The 21,181-nt window shown below is 54.9% G+C and overlaps 2 protein-coding genes across 6 annotated transcripts; both read right to left on the reverse strand.

The window, feature by feature from the left end:
* Positions 1-703: 703 nt before the first annotated feature.
* On the reverse strand, positions 704-16,630 carry TPD52L2 (TPD52 like 2). Of its 5 annotated transcripts, XM_059892690.1 has the most exons (10): positions 16,182-16,392; positions 15,893-16,000; positions 13,952-14,097; positions 12,065-12,213; positions 11,165-11,224; positions 7,412-7,513; positions 4,623-4,649; positions 3,817-3,858; positions 2,737-2,785; positions 704-2,251 (listed from the first exon to the last, which is right to left on the reverse strand). In XM_059892690.1, exons 3-10 carry the CDS (start codon positions 14,051-14,053, stop codon positions 2,156-2,158), a joined length of 627 nt encoding a protein of 208 aa, XP_059748673.1. In that variant the 5' UTR covers positions 14,054-14,097; positions 15,893-16,000; positions 16,182-16,392; the 3' UTR covers positions 704-2,155. The 5 variants fall into 5 exon arrangements, with proteins under 5 accessions (XP_059748673.1, XP_005214838.1, XP_005214840.1 ...); XM_005214781.4 differs by lacking the exons at positions 15,893-16,000; positions 16,182-16,392 and adding an exon at positions 16,471-16,630; XM_005214783.5 differs by lacking the exons at positions 11,165-11,224; positions 15,893-16,000; positions 16,182-16,392 and adding an exon at positions 16,471-16,630.
* Positions 16,631-18,245: 1,615 nt separating this feature from the next.
* ABHD16B (abhydrolase domain containing 16B) lies at positions 18,246-19,930 on the reverse strand. Its single transcript, NM_001038541.2, has one exon. It carries the CDS (start codon positions 19,721-19,723, stop codon positions 18,311-18,313), a length of 1,413 nt encoding a protein of 470 aa, NP_001033630.1. The 5' UTR covers positions 19,724-19,930; the 3' UTR covers positions 18,246-18,310.
* Positions 19,931-21,181: the final 1,251 nt, after the last annotated feature.

Below are 21,181 nucleotides of genomic sequence, written 5' to 3' on the forward strand. Positions count from 1 at the left end.
GAGGTCCAGTGCTCTCAGTAAAAGGATTTCCCACTGGGCACATCCAAGAAGGGGGGCATTGCACGGTGCACTAAGGCAGTGCAGATGGAGGCTCTCCCAGAAGTTTTGGGGAGGTGCAGCCAGCACTCCAGGGCACAGCATTAAGAAGGAAATGCAGAACACAGGAAGTGTTAAGAATGGCAAGAGAATGAGAATACATATTCACATGTGCTTGTTTCTGCATGAAAAAAGCACTAGGAGGGTGAAGAGTTATTGGAAGATGGGTGGGGTCTGGGCAGGGAACGGGTTTGAGCCGGCCTGGTATCCAACCTGTCGAGGATGCATGTGCCCTTCCTGAAACACCACGGCGGTTACAGCTGCAAGTGGACAACCTCAGGAGTTCAGGCCCAAGCCCTTCAGTGTGTGAATGCTGGCTGGCCTGCCACCCTCTTGCTGCAGTGCCCACCTGCATGACTCTGGAAGCTTGGCATGGACTCACTGTAGCTTGGCTGGCTCCTCCCCATCCTCCATAGCCCTTCCCCAGAGACTCCCCAGCTTTGTCAACACACTCTCTCATGGCGCTGAAGATATGAAATTTGCATTTGAGACCCTCTGTCTCCTGCCTGCCTCTCCCCAAAGTGCAGGCTCCTGACAACAGGGATCTGGTCGGTTACCTGGCCACTCTTTCGCCACCTTCAAGTAAGAAACATCACATGAGCTGAAGTCCGTTTTCCCCCAAAGAAATGCTTTATTGACAAATCACCATTATTTACTTTATGGAAAAGAGAAACCCAGGATGCAATCATTATCCCTGCATCCTGCCTTCCCAACACACCCAATCTGAGACTCCACCACCAGGGAAAGAGCATGGAGCAGCATTCCTCCCAAGGCACAGCGTGGACTGCAGCTCCCCTACCCCCCAAGTGTCTGAAGTGACCAGCACATGCAGATACCAGGCAGCACATCACAGTCCAGCAGAGAGGACACTAAGCTGATGGCTCCTCCCCCTCAAAAGCACACACAGGCAGTCGAGGTCTCTGCCCACCAAGAGCCTGTAAGGCACAGAGCTGCCCCTCCAGATGCACCAGACATGGGGCCAGGGGTGAGGCTGCTGGGCTGTGGCAGCATCAGAGGAGAAAAAGATCTTTGTAGCTCCTGAGAAAAGGCAACAGCAGAGTCCCAGCTGACCCGAAGCCCCAGCCCTGACCTACCTGCAGGGTCTGCCTGCTGCTTGCCGGCCCCAGCATGTGGTATACCCACAGGCTGCAGCCGCTGACCGGGGAGGAGCCAGCCAAGGCTGGTTTGAGCAAGGGCAACGCCGGCCCTCCATGGAGGGGCTGGTCTTTCTCCTGCCTCCATCCCCACTGGCCAGCAGATGCTGCTGTGGTCACCAAGAGGAGAGAAGCCAGTTTCTACACAGGGATGGAGTGCACTCACGAAATAAAACACAGCACTGGCACAGCCGTGCTGCCCCTTGGCTGGATGCAGGGTTTTACATAATGCTCAAAACCCACTGAAGAATCCTCGTTTGTATATAAAAACATTATAAACAAAGCATAAGGCGATGTAAGGCGTGCATTTCAGCTTGAGTCCAAAGAAATACTTTCTAACTATGAGGCTAAAGCTGCTTCGCTTAGTTTTACTTTTTGAAAAACCCACTGCATGTATAGAAAATAAAGAATTTGCTTTTGTTAAAGCTAGATTGTTAGTGTAACAATTAGGCAGCAGCTGATAATCAGCTTCTTTCTAGGTCTCAGAAAATGGATAGTTTTCCTGTTTAGCATTTTGAAATTAAACTGCAGATCAGGCAGGGCTTTCTGGATGACTCGTCCTTCTGTGACTTACGGAAAGACTTTGGAAAACAGCGCATTTTACACTTACCACATCCCCCCCTTTAAACATGCTGACCAACTAAGAGATTTCCAACAGAAGCCTGGCTTTGGCTCAGTCACCCTGGTATCCACCACCCTGCCCACTCCCTGCCCTAAGGCAGGATGGCGAAATGATCTGCTGATCTGACACAGGGGTAGGCATCTGTGGACAAGGCGTGTTCTCTGACCCATGCGACCACGTCTCCACGGGGATGGCATAATTGTCCTCCACACACACCACTCGAAGTTGCAGTTGTGGCGATGAGGGTGTGCTTATTCCGTGGCCAGGCAAAGTCGCTACAGTCTTAGAAAGGTATGTGATCGGGCAAAGGTCTGTCACCACTCCCTGTTGGGGAGGGAAGGTTGTCACCACCATTCTCTCTGCCACCGACAACTTTAGACTACAGATAGGGAAAGACCAAGAGAGAAAAGCATGAGACAGGGCACATACATGACAGATCCTACCTATGTCCCTCCTAAGAGTTCAAAGAGTCAATCTCTATGGGAATGTATGTAATTCATGCATATGATTCCTCTGATACATGAGGAATCAGAGTAGAAAGAGCAAGGCCCCAAAGTCTGCACACTGATGCACGCAGTCACGTACTGTATGACTTTCTCAAGACGACAGAAATGGAGAGCAGATTAGGGGTTGCCCAGAGTAGGGCAGGGGAAGGCAGGCTGTGGTCTCCGTGGGGATGAACTGTGCCCTGTCATGACTGCAACAGCGTTCTCTCCTGGTTGTGACACTGCTGGATGTCACCACAGGAGACCGCACAGGGTACAAGGGCTCTCAGTATCAGTTCCTGTGACTGCACGTGAACCCACGCGACTAGTGACAGGCCGTGAGCCAGCATACTGGGTAGCCCAGGTCCAGGCCAGTTACCTTGATGGTCCCAACTCGGTCCTCAAACGACTTGAAGGTAGCAGAATTCCTTTAAAGAGAGAAAAAGATGTCAGTACTGTAAGGAACATGTGGTTGTGTGCCCTCCTAAATGTGAAGGGCCTTGGGGTTTGGGTCATCCTTTGGAAAGACCCTAGAGAGATCCCCAGGTCTCACTGTAAAAACATGACAAGCCAAAAGGAGGAGAGGGGGCACACACGTTCCAGAGGCTCCCCTAGGACAGAACTAGGGCTCCCCTAGGACAGAACTGAGACCAGCCACACCCACCAACTGCAGGACAGAGGATCTGCATGCCAGCAGCTGGTGAGATCCAGACTTCACGTGGGCGAACCACAGAACCCTCGACTGGACAGAAGGGGATGCTGGGCACGTGATTCCACTGCCCCCTAAATGCACACATCCTGGGGTTACTGAAAGTTCCATGTGTTCTTCACACAGATCTCTCACAGAAGTTGAGCAAGAGGAAAACTAAGGCTCATTCTAAGAGCAGAGAGTGATGAGGCAGAGAAGAAAGCAGGCCAGGCCCAGGTTCCCTGCCCTACCCCTTCCCTGTGCCCAGGCCACCAGAGGCAGCCTGTTAGTGACCCCCAGGCATGCTCAAGGAGGGGAGGTAGCAGCTGGGGCAGATTCTTCTGGGACGACGACAGCTCTGTGGGGACTCAGGCTGCACTACAGAGCAGGAGAGAGCATGGGTGGGGGCTTCAAGGAGGAACAGGCCATGGCTCTGGCTGTTCTCAAGATAAACAGTCTCTGTAAAAAGCTTGGAGACCCCTGGCAGCCTCCTGGGTGCTGGTGTGTGCAAGCCTCCCTGCCCCTTCCAGCCCAACCTGAGGGCAGCCCTGGAGAATCCTAGGTAGAGCCCAGTTTGGGCCTCACCCCCACCAGCTCTACGGCCTAGAAGGGGTGTCTCCCAAATCTGAGCCAGAGACTGATAGGGGAAGGTGGTTCCTGGTCAGGGGTGTGGGGGATGTGCAATGAACCAGCCAGAGCCACCCCCTCCCACCGGCCTCCCAGTGGGGTCCCGGCAGGCTCAGGCAGCTATGGGGCACAGGAGCACATTACCTCATGGCTGGCATACTTATGGAGTGGCGGATGGAGTGGCTGCTGCTTGGAAGCATGGGAGGAGCAGAGAAGGAAGAGTTAAGGCAAGGATAGGACCAGCTCCCCATGCAGGAAGCTGAGCCCCACCCCATGTACCAGGGAAGAACAGAGAAGCCTCACAAGCACCCCTCTCCAACCAGGAAAACTGACCCTGGTGCCCCTTGCATGGCCCCAGAAGTGTGGCACTGTAGGGGGAAGGCACCAGGACAGGGTTATTAAGATGCCCTCAGCCTAGGCATTAAAAACGTTTCTGGTGCAAAGAGCCACCAAGCATCCCATTTGATTTCACAGCAAGTCCCAGAAAAACAAGCAGGACAAGTATAAATATCAAAAGTCATGACTGTTCTGGAGTTCTTGGCCTCCAAGCAGGAGGAGCAGTTTGATCAACATGAGCTAAAGGACACTCAGGAGGCTGTCTGACCGGGGCCCAGGCACCCAAGCGCAGAAAGGAGACCAGCTCCCTGTCAAAGGCAGGACCACTCCTAGGGGAAGAGGACACAGGGACACAATGGCTCAAGGGCCAGCAGAGCCTCTCCCAGGAAGAGTCAGGGTGAGCCAATGGCTACTCTGTGAGGCCAAGTTAAGAGTGGGCAGCAACAGTGCCCAGACAGCCACATAACCAGGGGAGGAGCCCTGTACCCGTCTTGCCACTAGTGACTGCCTTGCTGTGCTGCCCCCACCATCCACACAGCCCCCTAGGGCCGGCCAGAGCCTCCCAGACCTGAAGCATAGATAGCCCGGCCCGGCGCATCCAGTGTCAGTCTTACCTAAAGGAGTGTGAGAAGGGCCGAGCCCTGAGGGGCAGCAGCAGAAAGAGAGAAGAGAGGCAGCATTAGGAGGGGCATCCGGTCCCACCCCGGCCCTGTGTTCGAGACTACCCCACCGGGGGAGGACATGTGTCCCTGTCCGGCCTCTGCCCCACTCTCCCTCACACAGTTACATGAGGGACCTTTGAGACTGACTCTACCACAGGCTGGAGAGAAGGAACCCTGAGAAACAAGCAGAGCAAGGACGTGAGGCGCTTCTCTGCCCCCAGGGTCCGTACCTGACCCAGGACCCAGGACCCCATCAGCCTACACTCCAGCTGGGCCAGTGTGCCCCCCCGCACCTCGACAGGGCCTGCAACACCCCCAAGCACTTCACGCTTTGGCTCCATCACCACGGATAACAGAAGATGACCAAAAACCAGAACATATCCAAGGGCATCTGCTGGGGTTGGGGAGGAAGGGGCCACGGCTCCCCCCCTCCCCCTTGGTGGCCACCCCAACATGAAGATCGTTTCAGAAGTGACAGTCACATGGCCTGAGGCATCTGTTGTGCTCTGCTGGGCGGCAGGACCTACTCCGCTCGGCGGGAGAACAAGCCTCATAGTAAGAAGAGGTGCGTGTCCTATCAAAGGTCACCCAGCCGGATGGAGGCCCGACCTCACTCTTAACTGGGCCTCTGGCACTAATCCATTTCCCTGCCCCTGGAGATGCAGCAAGCCCCTCGACTGGGCTGCTCCTGGACGGGCCCCTCTAGACACCCGGGGGACTGCTGTCCTGAAGGACAGAGCAGCACCTGACCCTCAACTTGCGAAGGAAACCCCCTGGGCCTGGTTCTCTGTGTCAAGAAGTGGAGAACTTTGTCAGCTTCAAGCTCCAAACCACAGAGATTAATGGGCCTCGACCTCAAGCCACCCAAGACCACATGGTAAGGCAACAGGGACACACGGATAGGCCCCTCAGACTCAGTTTGCATCAGCACTGGGATTCAAGAGCAAAGGCAGCAGCAGGCACATGGGGCCTCAGGATGAGACGCCAGCCAACAGGAACCGTGACCAGGGGCTGGTTCCTCCACTAGCAGGGCTCACATACGGTGGGCATAGCACCAGCCACAACATGGCCACCCTGGGTTCTGAGCAGAATGGGGCACACTGAGCTCTGTCCTCCCAGAACGAAGCCACGTGTGTGAGAACTGCCCAGCTGGCTCGCCTGCACAAGCAGTTCTACCGTCTCGCCTGACTTCCACCTAGGATGCTCTGAACACATGCGACAGTGAGAATACTGAACACAAAGGCATGACACCGAAAGTCAGAGTAACGTTCCTAGAAGAGCACGAAGCAGACCTGTCACCTGCTTCAGGTGCTCTATCATCAGCCTGGCCCCCCTGGGAACGAGGCCAGGCCACGAGGGGCATGTGACCAGCTCACTGCCAGGCATTCCTCTGCCCAGCTCAGGTGGCCACAACGGGCATCCCACCCACCACCAAGTGAGACTCGTCCAGGAGGACATGTTGAGCAGTGCGAAGCCTAGGGGAGTGATGGCCACAGGCCCTCCTGGCCGCTGTGCAGAGCCCCGCTTGGGGGTCCCTCTTGTGTCCGAGTCACAGTCACCATGGGCCAAACTTGCATCTGAGGGCAGTCTGCAAGGACCCCTAGTGCAGGGGGAGCACCCCTGAGGCATGGACTGCCTACTGACTGTTCAGCTTCTCCAAAGGTTTAAATTTTTTCAAAATAAAAAGCTGGGGGTGAGGGAGTGAAAAGGTATAATGATATCAAACAATTAAGAACAAAAGGTAATCATGGCTCTGGGTACCAGCTGTCCTCTGCACAACTGGGTGGGTCCCGGGCTGGTGAGTGCCTGTGGCCCAGTGGCCAGGGCAGGGCTCCCACCTTGAGGCCCAGGAGGCAACCTCAGGCCATGAGGTGGGGAAATGCCTACTCTAAGCAGGCAGGAAGGGTGAGAAGTGAAGGGTCAGGACTGGGTGGACCCTCAACACCAAGTTCAGCAGGCCAGGCCCACAGCAACCCCAGGCCAGGCCCACAGCAACCCCATAGGATTATCAGCTATGAGGGGACAGGGCACGGCTGGCAGCAGAACCCAGGGCCAAGTCCAGGGTTCTGGCGAGGGGGCTGACCCATGATGCCCGCTGCTCTCACTGATTCACCCCAACAACCCAGAGGAAGGCCTGAGGGGCAGCAGCAGAGCCCAGAGCAGGAAACTCAGGGTGGAGTCTGGTGTGGGAATGTCATGGCCATCAGGCTGGGGCAGGCACTGCTGCGTGCTGGCCCCCAGTTCCCCTGGCCTGCTTCAGAGGCACTCAGGCAGCCCCCATGGTCTTATCCAATTCCAAGGCAGACTGCTTGGTTGGGGGCCCTAGTGTGCACCCACACGCTCTCAAGAGCAAGCCAGGCAAACACACCACGCTTGTCCATGATTTGTCCAGGCTGCCACTGCCCCCAGGCCAGAATCATCTGTCCTCCATGGAACGTCAACAAGAACCACAGCCTTCACCAACCCCAAGTACAGTCACCCATGGGCACAGGGACCTCCCACACCTCACCACAAGGAAAAGGAATAACAAAGAGGCAACCAGTAGAGGCAGGTTTGTGAACCAACCGGTCTGGGGCTGGTATGGCCACACCTGTGGGTGCTGAGAAGCACCTGAGGTAAGTGCATCTGCCCACTCCGGCAGGCTTCCTGCAGACCAGACCCTCCAATGGATCTAAACACCCTAAAACCCCACCTGCTCGGCCCAGGTCTCAGGGCAGAGGTGTCGGACCAGCGAGTCTCACCTCATGTCCCCAAGCTTCCGGCTGATGGCAGAGCCCATGGTGGACAGGGCCGCCGAGGTCTTCTGTCCCGCCTGAGACAGGGTTTCCTGGGTTTTCTTGTAGCTGGAGGGAGAAACAGTGGTTAAATGAACCACACAGAAGGTGCAGCCACAGCCCATATGCCAGGGACAAGGCGATCAGAGAAGAGAGGGGGCGGTTGGGCCAGTAACCCGGGCCCCCAGGGAGGGGACTTGCATACAGACAGAGCAGCACTGCCAGGTCATGACTGCCCCCACCCTGCAATAACCCTGTCTTCTGTTCTTCCTATAACGCAGGCTTTCCTCCTCCCCCTGTGGAAACTCATTTCCCCACCTCCCCGACTTCCATACCAAACAAGCCCACAGAGCCCAGGCACACAAGCCCCTAGGGGCCTCACATGGCTTCTCTTTTCTCTTCTTATCCAAGGCAGTCCTCCGAGGACATAACAGCTCGACTGCACCCACAGGGTTTGAGCCTGGCAGCTCAAACGGGCGGTGCCCAGCCGGCCTTCAGACCCCAAGCAGCCCCTCCAGCCCTCCTGTTCTATGTCTACCATGTCCTTTGAGAACGGGGAGACCTATCTCCACCTCATGCCACTGTTCTGGCTCAAGGAGGTGGTCTTGGCACCCCGTGGAGATCTCCTGTCCCACCCACCCACAAGATGGCTTGTGACCTCAATAGCAATGGGACAGGCACCAGTGAGGTACCTGGGCCACAGGGACGAAATGGACACCCCTGGGCCAATTCTGAGCCGCCAGCCCCCACCACAAACAGAAGACACAGCAGCCTAAACCCAGAGGCTCCTGCCGAGCCAACTTGGCACCCCAAGGAAAAGAGAGCTCAACATGGCAGAGGTGCCCACCAACTCCAGCCCTCCTGGAGTCACAGGGGTGGGCTTGGATGGCACTGGCTGGGGGCTCTTGGCCCCCTTCCGCATCTACCCCAAACCGTTGCCTGCAAGAGCCTCTGTATGAGCACCTGCTGCTCACATCCCTCAGGCTGGCCTTGTGCCTCAACCCCTGCACTCCTCATCCTGTGGGGATGGCCTTGTCCAAGCACCCTGGAGGGCCTCCTCTGGGCAGTGGCCCCTCACAGCACAGCAGGGCCTGGGCCTCAAAGCATGAGCTGCTTCCCAGCAAGTCTGGAAATACCTTGAAGTCACTAAGGTGTAGAGTTTATCTTAATTTCCAGGAAGATCAGTAATTCTTGAACATACTGTTAACAGGGGGTAGAAAACAAGTTCCAAAATCCTTGCTAAAGACTGTGCTTCTGGGTTTTTTAAATTCAATAATAATAAGATGTCTAATTCTCACTCTAGGCCTTAAAAAATCTGACACCCAAAAATTCCTCCCCCAGTGACAGTCTGACACAATCTCAGAATTAAAATGAACAGGAACTCAACATCCAACCAACCTGCCCAGTGACCCAAGGATCTGGACAACTGGGCCCTGGACAAGCTCCCCTCAACGGAGGAACAGGTCTGTTCTAGGCTGCAGCTGATTCACACTAAAACCCACAGTCCACACCCTCCTCTCAGAGGGTTTCCAAATGGACTGTCCGGCAGTTCCCTCCGGTGCCCCAACCCGATGGTGCCTTCACCCAGAGCTGCCCCCTAAACCATGGCCTGTCTTGGCGTCTCACAAGATATGGCAACAGAAGTGGAGCGTCCAGAGGGCGACTCAAGGGTGCTCAGGCACAAGGGCCACTCCGGGCTACTCTGCGGGGCAGCACCCCGCTGGGACGGATGTGGTGCAGAGGCCAGGATGTGTCTGCGTCCAATAACTCAGCCCAACCTGTGCTTGAGAGCACCAGGCTATGCCATGCTGCTTGACTGTCGGTGAGAGGGAGGTACCAGCGGGATGCTCCTTCTCCGGGATCCTCCCTTGGGGGGGTCTGTCCCCACCTCCCACTAGTGGGGGCACATGATCCCAGACTGGCCAGAGGTGAGCTCCCTGACCCCAGTGAAAGCCCAATGACTCCCATACTGGGCCACCTTGTTGTTGGGCTACAAGGATGGGAAGATACGGTCCTGCCTCACCAGGCCCCCTTGACCACAGAGGAGCTGCTTGAGAACAAATTTGCTGTGGGGAGGGTAGAAGGGTGACACAGGCTGGGAGTGCTGGTCAGAGCCCCAGGCGGGCAGCCTAGAGTGGTGGTTTCTCACCAGATGAGGCCTACCCCTCCTAAGCTGACACTATCTTTAGCTGTACCTTCTGTCACCTGCAACCAAATAGGTTAATATGCCAATGAGTGACTGCAATTCATTGATTTTCACTCTAAGCACGATTTTAATTTGATCTACCTAAGAAAGGATCCCATGAGGTGATGGTTTCATGACCAATAAAGCATGGCTGCTGAATCAACAGCTGGGTTGAAACCCCAAGTGGCATCAACCTACTCACTACCGCATCGCTATACCAGAGCCAAGCACTCAGGCTGCAGACACCTCACTTCCTCCCTTCCTGGCCACGCTCCATTCACTAAAAGGGATCCACAACCACAAGAATTAGGGAAGACAGGGTGCTGGCTCAAGCCACACCATCCCCTCCAGAGGCTGTGGGCAAGGAACCCTGGTAATGGCCTCCTGCAGCCACAAGCCAGGCACCTCGAGACTGCAGAACAGCTGTCTCGTGCTGTCCCCCTCCTGTGCTGTCACTGCAGAGACTTCTCCAGGCCTGACAACTCTCCCAACAGATCTGGGGCTCAGACCTCACTGCCTGATGAAGCACGTGAAAAGAGCCCATCTTGCCAGGCACACTTACAGGCCCAGAGCCATGGAGTTCCTTCAGAGGAGTCAGAACTGTGATCTGAGGAAGCAGTGCCCCAGCAGCTGGCTTTCCAGAACAGCACCAAGACCTCCCAAAACGATTCTCAGCCTCGGTCAGCACCATGAGCCTGCCTCTAGCCAGGGGCCACCCTACCAAGCCACAGCATGGGAACTCCAACTGCCAGACCCACCTGGTGCCCGGCTGCCCTCACGAGCCTAGGCTGCAAAGGCTCCATGGGGAGCCGGCCAACCTGGGCTTCTAGACACCTCCAAGACAAGCTGGGTTGCAACTGTTTCCTTTCAGCCCAATGCAGAAGGGCTTTCTGCCCATGCCTTCTGGCAACCACAGTTCTTCCTTCTAAGCAAGACATCTCAGAAAACGATTTTAAAACACTGCACCACCCAGTTCAAAGGATATAATCAGACTAGAGTACAAATGAAGCGCCATTATCTATTTCACGGATCTCAGGTAAAATGCCAGGAGTCCTTTTGAGCCTAAGCTCTGACAGACAGAGCCACCATGAAGGTTCCATGCCCTGCTTCTTTGTGTTTCTGTGCTTGCCTCTCAGGCCAAAGGACCTACTTAAAGATCTGACCCACACAGCCCATGCTGTGCTGACTCCAGAGCCACCCCTCAGTGCAGGTGAAGCCCCAGAGTACCACAGCTGGAGCCAGGTCTGCAGGAGGGGAGCACCACCAATCTGTCACCAGACTGACCCCCGCTCTGGGCTCTTATCCAACGGACACATGTCAGGAGGGGGTTCCCAGCGCCATCTGGGAGCTGAGTGAACTTGCTTCTGCGCCTGCACTTTTCTCCAGTAGAGTTTAAAAGGATATTTTATGTTTGAGAAGAATAAAATTATATGAAAAATAAAACAGCCAAGACACACCACAGCTAGTAAGCTGAACTGAGTGTGCTCGGCCTTCCTATCCCTGAAAGCCGTGTCAGGAGGGGAGGAGGCACTCACAGGTCTGACTGGGTCACTTTCTCATTCCACTCTCCGAGTTTCTCAGAAGTTTTCATGTAGCTAAAAACAGAAAGTCTGTGGTAAATTATTTAGAAAAACTACTTCAATGCAGGTTTCAAACTGCAGATGAAATTCCAAGGAAAACAGAAGGACCAGGGGGCAGGAAGACTGGCTCTCCAGCCTGATTCTGCTCAGGACCTGGTCAGCAGGCTGGGTGAGGCCAGGGAGGCATGGACAGGCCTGGCTAGCCCTCCTGAGGCCGAAGGCAGGCCTGCCCACTCAGCAGAAGTTGTCTCTCAGGAAACAGCTGTGAGGAGCATGAAGGGCACTGCCACGGCCCCAAAAACAACTCTTGACAGCCACCTTTTGGGTTTAAAGCCTACAAGTTTCTAAGACAGAGAACTGGGTTTTTCATAAGTGAGATTTATGAAATTCGATTTGGTCTTTCAGTGGGACACAGCTTCTCAGACAATGTGAAACATTTCCCACCCACCCCACCCCACCTCCTTGGAGAATATGTTTCAGAGGAGCCACACATCTGCATTCCCCAAATCCAGAGCTGGGTCAGAGGTTCTGGGGCCGTGATCATGTCACACTCACAAGGACTCATGCCCACTTCAGCAGACACTGACCTATGGGGACCACTGGAAAGCCAGTCTCATTAAGCACCTAATTGGTATTCTCTCCAATTTAGACCCTGCAACATACTCTTGTCAATTTCTGCTGGGACAACTAGCATGTTCACCACCTTTTAAAACCATATGTGCAGACTCTAAACTCTTGAGTAAACCAAATTCAGATTTGTTTGCTGCCAAGGATTCAGTGCCCTGAGAGGGCAGCTTCCAGGGGGCACACCTTATCCCCAGGACTCAAGGCCCCCTCAAGCAGGCGGACACTCACGCATTGGAGACCTGCATGTCATGCCAACTCCTGGACAGGTTTTGCTTCAGGCCCTCCAAGGTGGAAAGGCCCAGCTTCCTCTTCAGCTCACCACAGTGCCTCTCCTTGGCTGCCAGCACCTGGCGCAGAGTGACAATTTCCTCTTCCACCTGCAAAAGCATGCAGTTACCAGGCTTCAACCACCACTAGGGCAGGAAGTGACTGACATCCTTATGCATACTACAAAGAGGGTTTCTCAGAATCACATGAGAATTCTCCATTTACAGAAACATAACTTGACTTAGGAATAGTCTACAGCGGCCATCGCTTCTGTTTGTATTTGGTACCAGCACCTCAACTTTCTCTGGAGAACTGTCCTGCCCCCCTCAGCTGAGTGTCTACCCACAGATGGCAAGCCAGGTCTGTCAGAGTTCTGAACTGGGTGTGTAAAGACAGCAGCCCCTTTCTGTCTAGGCTCCAGGTCTGGACATAGGTAACAAAAGGTGGAAAGGTGGGCAGGCAAGCCGCATCTGCACCCAGGGGGAATTCCATACACAGAGGGAAGGAAGCAGAGCTGACAGACGGATGGCCAGAGACCCACATGACAAAGAAACAACCCTTAGGACATCTGTGTTCCCAAGGTCAGCTGCAAGCCTTGGCAAAAGCCACTTACACAAGTCCAAAGAAAATTCTTTTTTGCTTAGTGTAGTATGAGTATGAGTGCAGTATGAGGACAACAGGAAAAATCTTGACAAAAAAGACAAGAACTTTCTCATGTCTTAAAGAGTGGATGACAAAAAGAAGGCTTTAGAGCCATTCTGCTTCAGATTCTCAATAGTTTCAGCTTCTACATGAACAGCTACTCTAAAAAACCATCCTTTCTTTAAAAAGTGACTGTTTGGATTAAGGCATTAACAGCCGCTTAGAGCCCTATCTGGCTAATCACTAGATTTTGCTTTAGAAAATACTGAAGAAAGAAACAATTCAAAGTCAAGGATCACCCAAGGCCAAACTATTACCAGTCACTCCAGCAGTGACACTTGGTGACATTAACTTTCCGTTTATGGTGTCATGGGCACATGGGTTTAACAGCCTGTGGACACACAGGCTGACATTTTAACATGAGAGCGTCTCCACTTTACAATTCACCTCTGAAAAAGACATTGTGGTTTTATTCTCTAAACCAGTATGTCCTGAAATAAAGGGCAAAACACAGGCTTCCTGGGACTTCCTGCTGTTTCTCCTTTAACCTCTGCTCAATTCAGAAAGGGTGGCTTCCTCTGCATTCTAAAATCTGGTCCTGGGGCCAGGTTCATTCACAAGACCAGTTCTGCTCAGACCCAAGCCTGGACCCAGGATGTTATCAGGACTGGCTTGTCTCCCAAGATGAAGCAGAGAACTGCGACAAGTGTGCTCCAGCCCCCGCCTGACTGATGCTGACAAGTGCACTTCCCCAGACTCTGGAATCTCAAGTGAATCACTATCAGGCTCTGTTACCACATCATAAAAAGAAACACTCTTGGCAGTTGGTTTGAATAAAAATTATATGCAGAGACTTTTATTCTTAATTCCTATTTCTTCTTAAATAACTCTCACTTTGAAAAGATCACATGAAAAAAGAAGGAAAATGAAGATCCAGGGGCAGATACATCTGTGGGATCTTGAAAATGTCATGTTTATTCCAAAAGGGAAACCCACAGCAGATGGAGTGCTCAGAGCAGCCGCCCATGTGGATACTCCCCTCACAGAGAGCCTGCAAAGTGCCAGACACACACAAGCCAAGGCTGCAGAGGACAGATTCTGTGGGGTTCCCAGGGCAATTCCCCTGGAGCAGAGTCAGCACTCCAGCTCATTTTTAGGCAGAGAGGACCGCACAGCAACCCCGAGCATATAGCCAAGACACAGCACCTTTGCAAGCTCCGCCCTGAGCTCCTCGGCCTCGGTCTCCGTCAGACCCTCGACAGCAGGAGCCTGGGCAGCCACCGCTGTGTCCACAGGGACATCCGTCATAGAGTCGGAGAGCAGACCTTTGTTAGGAGAATTCAGGTTGATATCTGCCAGAGACAAAATGTGGTCAGAGTGCATCAAGTAAGAAGTCATAGACGAATAAAGTGGGCAGAGATTCCGCCTCCCCCTGGGGAGGGGGACAAGACAGGATTTGGAGAAAATGCCTTTTCTCTGAAAGGTTCTACAATGATGGTTGTGGCCACCAAACAAAAAGCAGCCACATCTCAGACCATGTAAGTTGCTTCTTCAGGTTCCAGAAATGCTGGCACAAGGCAGCCATTCCCTAAATCTGGCTCCTCCTGTAGAATACTCTCTTCACAGGCAGAAAATCTTTGCTACAAACAAAGCAGCTGGAGCCAACAGATCTTCCTTTTTTTTTTTTTTTTTAAAGGAGAAGGAACTTAATACAGCTGTAAATACAGTCAGCATCATTTTCTAATCAGCTGCTCTGCCAGGGCACAGGCTGACACACAGAAACACAGTCATCCAGGCCCTGTGGGGAGTCACCAAAACAAAACCAGTTTAATTCATCCTCAACCCGCATCCCGCAGCACGGAGGCTGCAGCAAGGCACAGGGGGAACACTACCTCACATACCTTGCTACATCCAGATCAGGTTCAATCCCTGTATCAAATGTTTTTTTCACATTAAATGCATTTTCCTGTATGAACCAGAGGTTTACAAGAACAATAGGTCTATATCAGTTCTTCTCAATTCAAACACATGACCACCGTTTAGTATGTCGTACAGTCAACACTGAAAACATCTTCCTTTTCGATCAGCACGTTCTGTGAACAAACAAGCTCTGAATGGTATTTGGCACACTTAAAAGTAAACTAAAGGGAATTCTCTGGTGGTCTAGTGGTTAGGACTCCGCTTTCACTGCAGAGGGCCTGGGTTCAGTCCCTGGTTGGTGAACTAAGATACAAGTCAATTGGCTTGGCCACGTAAATATATAAATAAAAAGGCATAAAGGTTGCAAAGAAATAAAATTGTCTTAAATTGCAGATATGACTATCTACTTTAGAAATCCTAGAGTCTGCTAAAAATAAAATGCACTTAAAAGCAAAGAAGCTCTATTTAGCTGGCTGTGTCATTCCCTTCACATGTCCACACAGCTGGAGTCAGGCACTTCTATGGTGCTCTAGAGATGCTCACTAAATTAAGCGTGTTTTGTTTTCTTTTAAATCAATTGACCCAAATTTTTAACTCAGATCAACCAATGTGGTTTTACTTACATCACTTGTATCTGCTATGTTGAACCTACTTAACTCTTAAATTCATTAAATACTTTAAAGTCTTTACAACTTTTCTATTTTTAAAAACCAACGCTCACAGACAGGTAGTGTCTACCTATAAATCTAAAACTGGATACTACGGAAATCACCCCCAGATGAAACTATACACTCACCAATTATGCTGGGCACTGCCCAGTCACTGGGGAAGACCCCCTGACTTACAGAAGACCAAGACAGGAAAGTGTCTTACCAAAGGACCTACAGAGAACAAGCACTGACTGGTGCAGTAGGCAACACTGGGGGCTAGCCCCTCACCTGGGTGAGTCGCAGTTCAGCCTGTATAATCATCTGCAAAACGGGGGTAATACAAGGACCAATCTAAACAGGTTATTCTGAAATGGAAAAAGATCTCAGAAACAGACTTGGTATGATGTCTGGCACATAGCAAGTGTTCAGTAAGTGTTTTCTGTTGTTCTTATGACCAGAACCCAGTGCATGTAACGAATTCTAACGTTTAATTAGTATGCCCATACAGGTCAAACAGTAGAAGAACATCCTGAAATTATCCAGTAAAGTTACATCAATGTAGTTTTAATCACCACACCCTCTAGAGCTCCAGGATGGAAGACAGACTTGTATCACGTCCTCAAAATCTCAAGCTTCTGGGCCCGCTCCACACCCGCCGCGGCCACCTCAAACTGGTCTGGGATGTCTGTTCCGGAAAGAGGCCTGGTATGCTGGGTGTGCCCCTGACTCACTGCACCTGTCCTCCTCGAGACAACTCCGAGGTAGGCTGGGCTCCGAGCAGTGTTGCCACCCAAGGGGCGCTGCGCCCAACGCGAGGGCGGCGTTGCCTCCCCTCCCCCTCCCCCCGCCCCGGCGCCGCTCGGCACCTCGGCCAGCGTCCAGGACCGGATGGAGTGTCCCCAAGGGCCATGCGCAGGATCTGAGGGCGGTCCGCCGGGCAAGCGTTGGGCGGGGGTGTAGTGACGAAACCCAAGACTCAGGGGCGACGCAAGGGCGCCGGGTAACCAGTGCTCGGAGCAGTCCCAGCCGGGGGCGGAACGCCTGCTTGCAGCAACTTCTAGGCCAGGCGCCTGGGAGCTGAAGAGGGACAGCGGGGTAGGAGGGCGCAGGCGGAGAGGCCCAGAGCCCACCAGGCGAGGCGAGGCCCACACGTACCTTGGCCGGCGGAGTCCATGTTTAGATGGCTACCCGGCCGCAGCTGGCGTTGAGACCCGGTTTGCGGGCGCAGTGGGAGTCAAGCGGGCCGCACCAGGTGTAACTCGCCGCGTACACAGCAGCCAGCGGAACCTCCTCAGCAGCCGCGGCTTACGAAATCAACAGCGCGACGACCCACTTCCGCTTTGACGTGCGCTCCGCCCTCGCCCCGCCCCCTACGAGCAGTGTCCAACGAGAGAGTGTTTTGGCCCCGTCCCGCTTCAACCTGATTGGCCGAGGCTGCGGATGAAGTCGGAAACAGAGGTCGATCCACCAGCGAGACATACAGGTAGAACGGTCTTGAGGAGCTCGAGGAAGGTGGGAAGTGGGAGGACCGTGCTTCATCGGGCTATGAGAGTCTGAAGCTGGGCATGTTGGAGGTCCCCAGCCTGTTTGCCACTGCCAGCTCACTTACTTTGGCGGGTCAGACTGAGGCCGCTCTGAGACCTGACCCCCTGACTTTGGGATTCTTTTTCGAGTCCTTACTTTCTGTAGAGATTTTTAAGCATATGGGGATTGCGTGGAAAAAGGCATGACCACCTGTTCCCTCTCCGGGTTGGAGCCAGGTGGGGCCCTCACCCTTACAGATGAGGAAACTGAGGCCAGAGTTACTTGTCATCACTCAGCTAGTTGAGTTGCCTCCAGATGACTCTGGAGAAGTTTCCTAGATTTGTCAAAGGAGAGGTATATAGCCGTTAGGCAACCCGGTCCCACTAAAACAAGTCCCACAACTACCCTTCTTTGGCTACCTAGTTGCCTCTGCAAGCAACCATTTAGTGGTATTCAAACCCTCAAGGATCTGACCTTTCTGGACAGCATTCCACCTAACAGCCAAGTCACTCTGCATGTACTGATCCCTAGGAAGGAAGCCCCTTCCTTTACCTGGGTAACTCTGATTGTCTCAGTTCAAAGCTCACCTCCCCACAGGTCTTCCTGGTACTTTAGGTCACCCTACTTACCTGCCTCTGCCTGCACTGGCCCAGGTGCATCCAGGCCAGGTCCTGCTCTGCTGCTGTCAATTATATGCCTGCCCCACTTACCTTCTTTCAGTTTTTCCAGTTTCCAGCTGAACCCACCCTGGCCAGTTCCTATCCCCAGTGGTTGCGAACAGCTGGTAGTCCCTGCTTCATGCAATTTAGGGGAGGTGGTAAGGAAACAACTGTATTACAGATGGTGGTGGGCAGAGGGCCTGTCTTTCATTTTGTATGGCATCCCTGAGCCAGGAACAAAGCAATGAGTGGTCAGTCAGGTATGTCTGTAGTCCCACTAGGACATGCCACTTACTCTGAATCAGTGGTTCCAAGGTGAACCCCATCCTGTAGAAGCCAGGAGTGGGGTAGAGGAACCCTATGAAGCAGCAGCACTGCACTTGCACTCCTGAGGAGGAGTGCCTTCCAAAGCCAATGTCCTTTCATAGTTACGAGCGACTTTCACAGACCCTTCAACATGCATCTTTCCCAATCATCCTGTAACCCAGACCAGGTGAAGGACGCCTCCTGGCATCCCACAGCCTGTGTTCCCACCATCCTCTCCAGGTGTCAAAGCATCCATCACACAGGGTTGCCATAAACTGGGTCAGGTTAATCTTTGCATTCCCTTTACCAGCTGGGAGCAGATTGGAAGGGTTCACAAGTGTTGGAGAGAAAAAGAGACAGGAGAGAGGGAACACCCCAGTGAGCGAGAGAGTGCAAGATCCCTCTGCACTCCCCCACCCTCCGCCAGACACCAGGTCGGGATCCAGGGCAGGGCCAGCTTTACTGGTTTGGGGTGGGGGTTGGGAAGGGACCTGCAGAAGCACCGTCTACAGCCTCCAGGGCAACTGAAAGTCCTCGGGTTCCAGCGGACTGCAATGGGTCGCCTCCACGTTTTTGAGGTGCTTGCGCGCCAGGAATAGCGCGAGCTGCCGCCGCCGCCGCGGGCTCAGGCCCTGGCCCACTAGCCAGGGGAAGGCTAGCCCATGCGACCCCCAGGTCTCCTCGTCCTCCTGCTGGTCCTCGCAGTGCGTGAGGTAGGAGCGCAGCAGGGATAGGCACCATTCGTCGTCCACGCGGTAGCGCGCATAGAAGGCGGCCTCTTGCGCCAGGCTGCCGGCGCGCAGCCAGCGGGTAACGATAGCCAGGCCCTCGCGCGCCATCACAGCGGGGTAGCGGTGCTGCAGCAGGCGCAGGAGCAGCTCGTTGCCGCGGTTGCCCTCCACGACGCCCGACGGCAGGGGGCGCAGGTGGCCCGCGGTGCTAACCACGTCGTCCTGTGTGCGCCGGAGCAGCAGCACCGGCCCAGGGTAGCGACACAGCTGTTCAGCCACGTTGAGATTGAAGTGCTCACGCACCGTGCGCACCACCAGCCCTTTCCAGCTGTGGGGCATGACCTTCAGTGCCAGCGGCACGAGATCGTCGAAGGTGGCATCAAGCACAAGCGCGCCCAGCTCCGGGTACGTCATGGTGGCCCACGTGGCCGTGAAGCCACCAATAGACCAGCCATAGACCACCACGTGTGCGGGCGGGAAGTGCAGGCGGTGCAGCGCGTACTTGACCACCACGTCCATGGCATTGGCATCATGCTGAGGGAACGGCGCGCCCGTGCTGCCCCCGAAGCCCGGGTGGTTCCAGCCCAGCACCGAGTAGCCGGCCTCCAGCGGCGCCGATAGGCAGCCCATCTCGTAGAAGCCGGCGTTGCCCTCGCAGCAGATGACCAAGCGCAGGCCGCGGCCGTGGCTTCCCGGGTCCTGGCGGCGGTCCATGAACATGGTGTCGATCTCGTTGCCGTCACAGGCCACCAGCTTGGCGCGCCGGCCACGGTAGCGCTCCACCAGGCGCTCCTGGCCTTGCTGCAGCAGCGGCAGCAGCGCACGCGTCATCAGGAACATGGAGCCGGGGTACACAAGCCAACGGCCCAGCGAGTGGGCCAGCGCGTAGCTGGCGAGCTGGCTGGGCAGCTCGCGGATCTGCTGCAGGAGGCACTGCGCCTGGCTGCGCGCCGCGCGCGGCAGCCGAACCGGCGAGTCCTCGCCCAGCGCTGCGCCCCGCAGTAGCCACACTCCCGCAGCAGCCGCCGCGCACGTCAGCGCGCGGTGACTGCTGCCGCTCCCGGCGGCGGCGCGCACGTCATCCCAGCGGAAGTCCACCGGCCAGCCTCGGAAGTTGTAGGTGTAGTTGGCTGTCAGGTAGATCTTGAACACGTGCACCAGCGCTTTCACGAAGCAGACCACGCACATGGACACGAGGCCTTGAGTGCTGACCGAGCCCTAAGACCCAGTCGCCGGCCTGGTGTTGGGGTGGCGGTGGGAGGTCCAGACCCGGCCCAGCGGGCGGCGGCAGGGGTGGGCGCGCCCTAGGCCGCCTCAGGCCGTCTCTTTGGGGCTTGGCCCCCGTGGCTTTTGTGACCTGGGCCCGCTGGGGCCCAGGGAAGTCGGCCTCTGCCTGGCTCGGACCAGCTTTGTGAGTCACCGTTGCCTGGGAAGAGACCTGTACACAAAGGGTTCGAAGGCGTGGTGGACCCAGTTCTGCCCCGCCCCCCCCGGGACACTGCCTCAGAACCTCGGCGCAGCCACACCCTCAACAGGCCTTCTCTGACCCGAATCTCGAGATTTCATTAGCCTCTCACCTAAGGGCAAGCCCACCTCCACCTAAGCCTGAGCAGCGCCCCGCACCCTCCTCCCTGAACTGTAGGTGGACACACAGGTCGGAAATCGACAGTGCTGACCTCTTCCTGGGTCTCACTGAGAAAAATGCAGGGCCGCCCACCCCCTTGAACCAGCTTGCGGTGGGAACCACCCGCCCTCCTTCCCCCAAGTACCCACCCTGGTGGGAGAGGGACCAGAGGCAGGAGGAAGCAGCCCTGGGGATCAGGCTGTGAGTCTGAAAAGGCTGCATGGGCCCCGCCTCCCCCACAAGCAGGGTGAGGGAGAGGGGAGTGGGTTGGGGGAGCAGTTCTCTGCCCAGCACTCCAGGGGCAGGGGCAAAGCTCATGAAGTCCCTGGGGGAGCAGTGGAGGATGGCTGCTGGGGCTCTTTGCTCACTGCCTGTACCCCGGCCCTCCGCACCTTCTTTCCCAGGAAGGGGTGAGTGCAGGCTGGAAACCCCCGCCTGTTCTGCATCCTCTTTCCACTGGCGCCTGCAGAGGCAATGACCTTCTCCAGGTGGGTCCTTCCTGGCCAGTGTTCCTCATTTTGAGCCCCCGGTTGAGCCCTCCTCCCCCAGAAACCACCCCACAAGCTGTCCCTTCCTCTTTTCTGGAGGGCTTTATTGGGTTCTCCTTTCTGTCCTGCACCAGTGAGAGCTGGCCCACCTGATGAGGGTGAGACAGAGTCCTGGTGGGCAGGGAGGCAGGGAAGAGCCAGGCTCCAGGGGCGCCTTCAACAGTTGCATGGACCTAAAACCCAGCCCACTCCTTGGAACCCAGGAGGCCCGGAGCCCAGCCCTCTGGGAGGGGCTCCAGGCCCAAGTTCGCTCTGTTTTAATGCTCTGTGCAGCTGAGTTGGAGGCATTGCTGGCCCAGTCAGCCCCCACCCGGCTTGGGAAGCAGAGCTGAGGATCACTGCTGTCCTTTGGGGTTTGTGGGCAGGAGGGGTCGATGGGCAGTGAGTGAGCTGAGAGGGTTGAATGTCCATCCTCCACCCCCATTGCCAGGTAAAATACAGAAAACCCAGTTAAAGTTCAATTTCAAGCAAACA

The sequence above is a fragment of the Bos taurus genome, chromosome 13 (genome assembly GCF_002263795.3).
Source record: "Bos taurus isolate L1 Dominette 01449 registration number 42190680 breed Hereford chromosome 13, ARS-UCD2.0, whole genome shotgun sequence".
Taxonomy (NCBI): Eukaryota; Metazoa; Chordata; class Mammalia; order Artiodactyla; family Bovidae; genus Bos; species Bos taurus.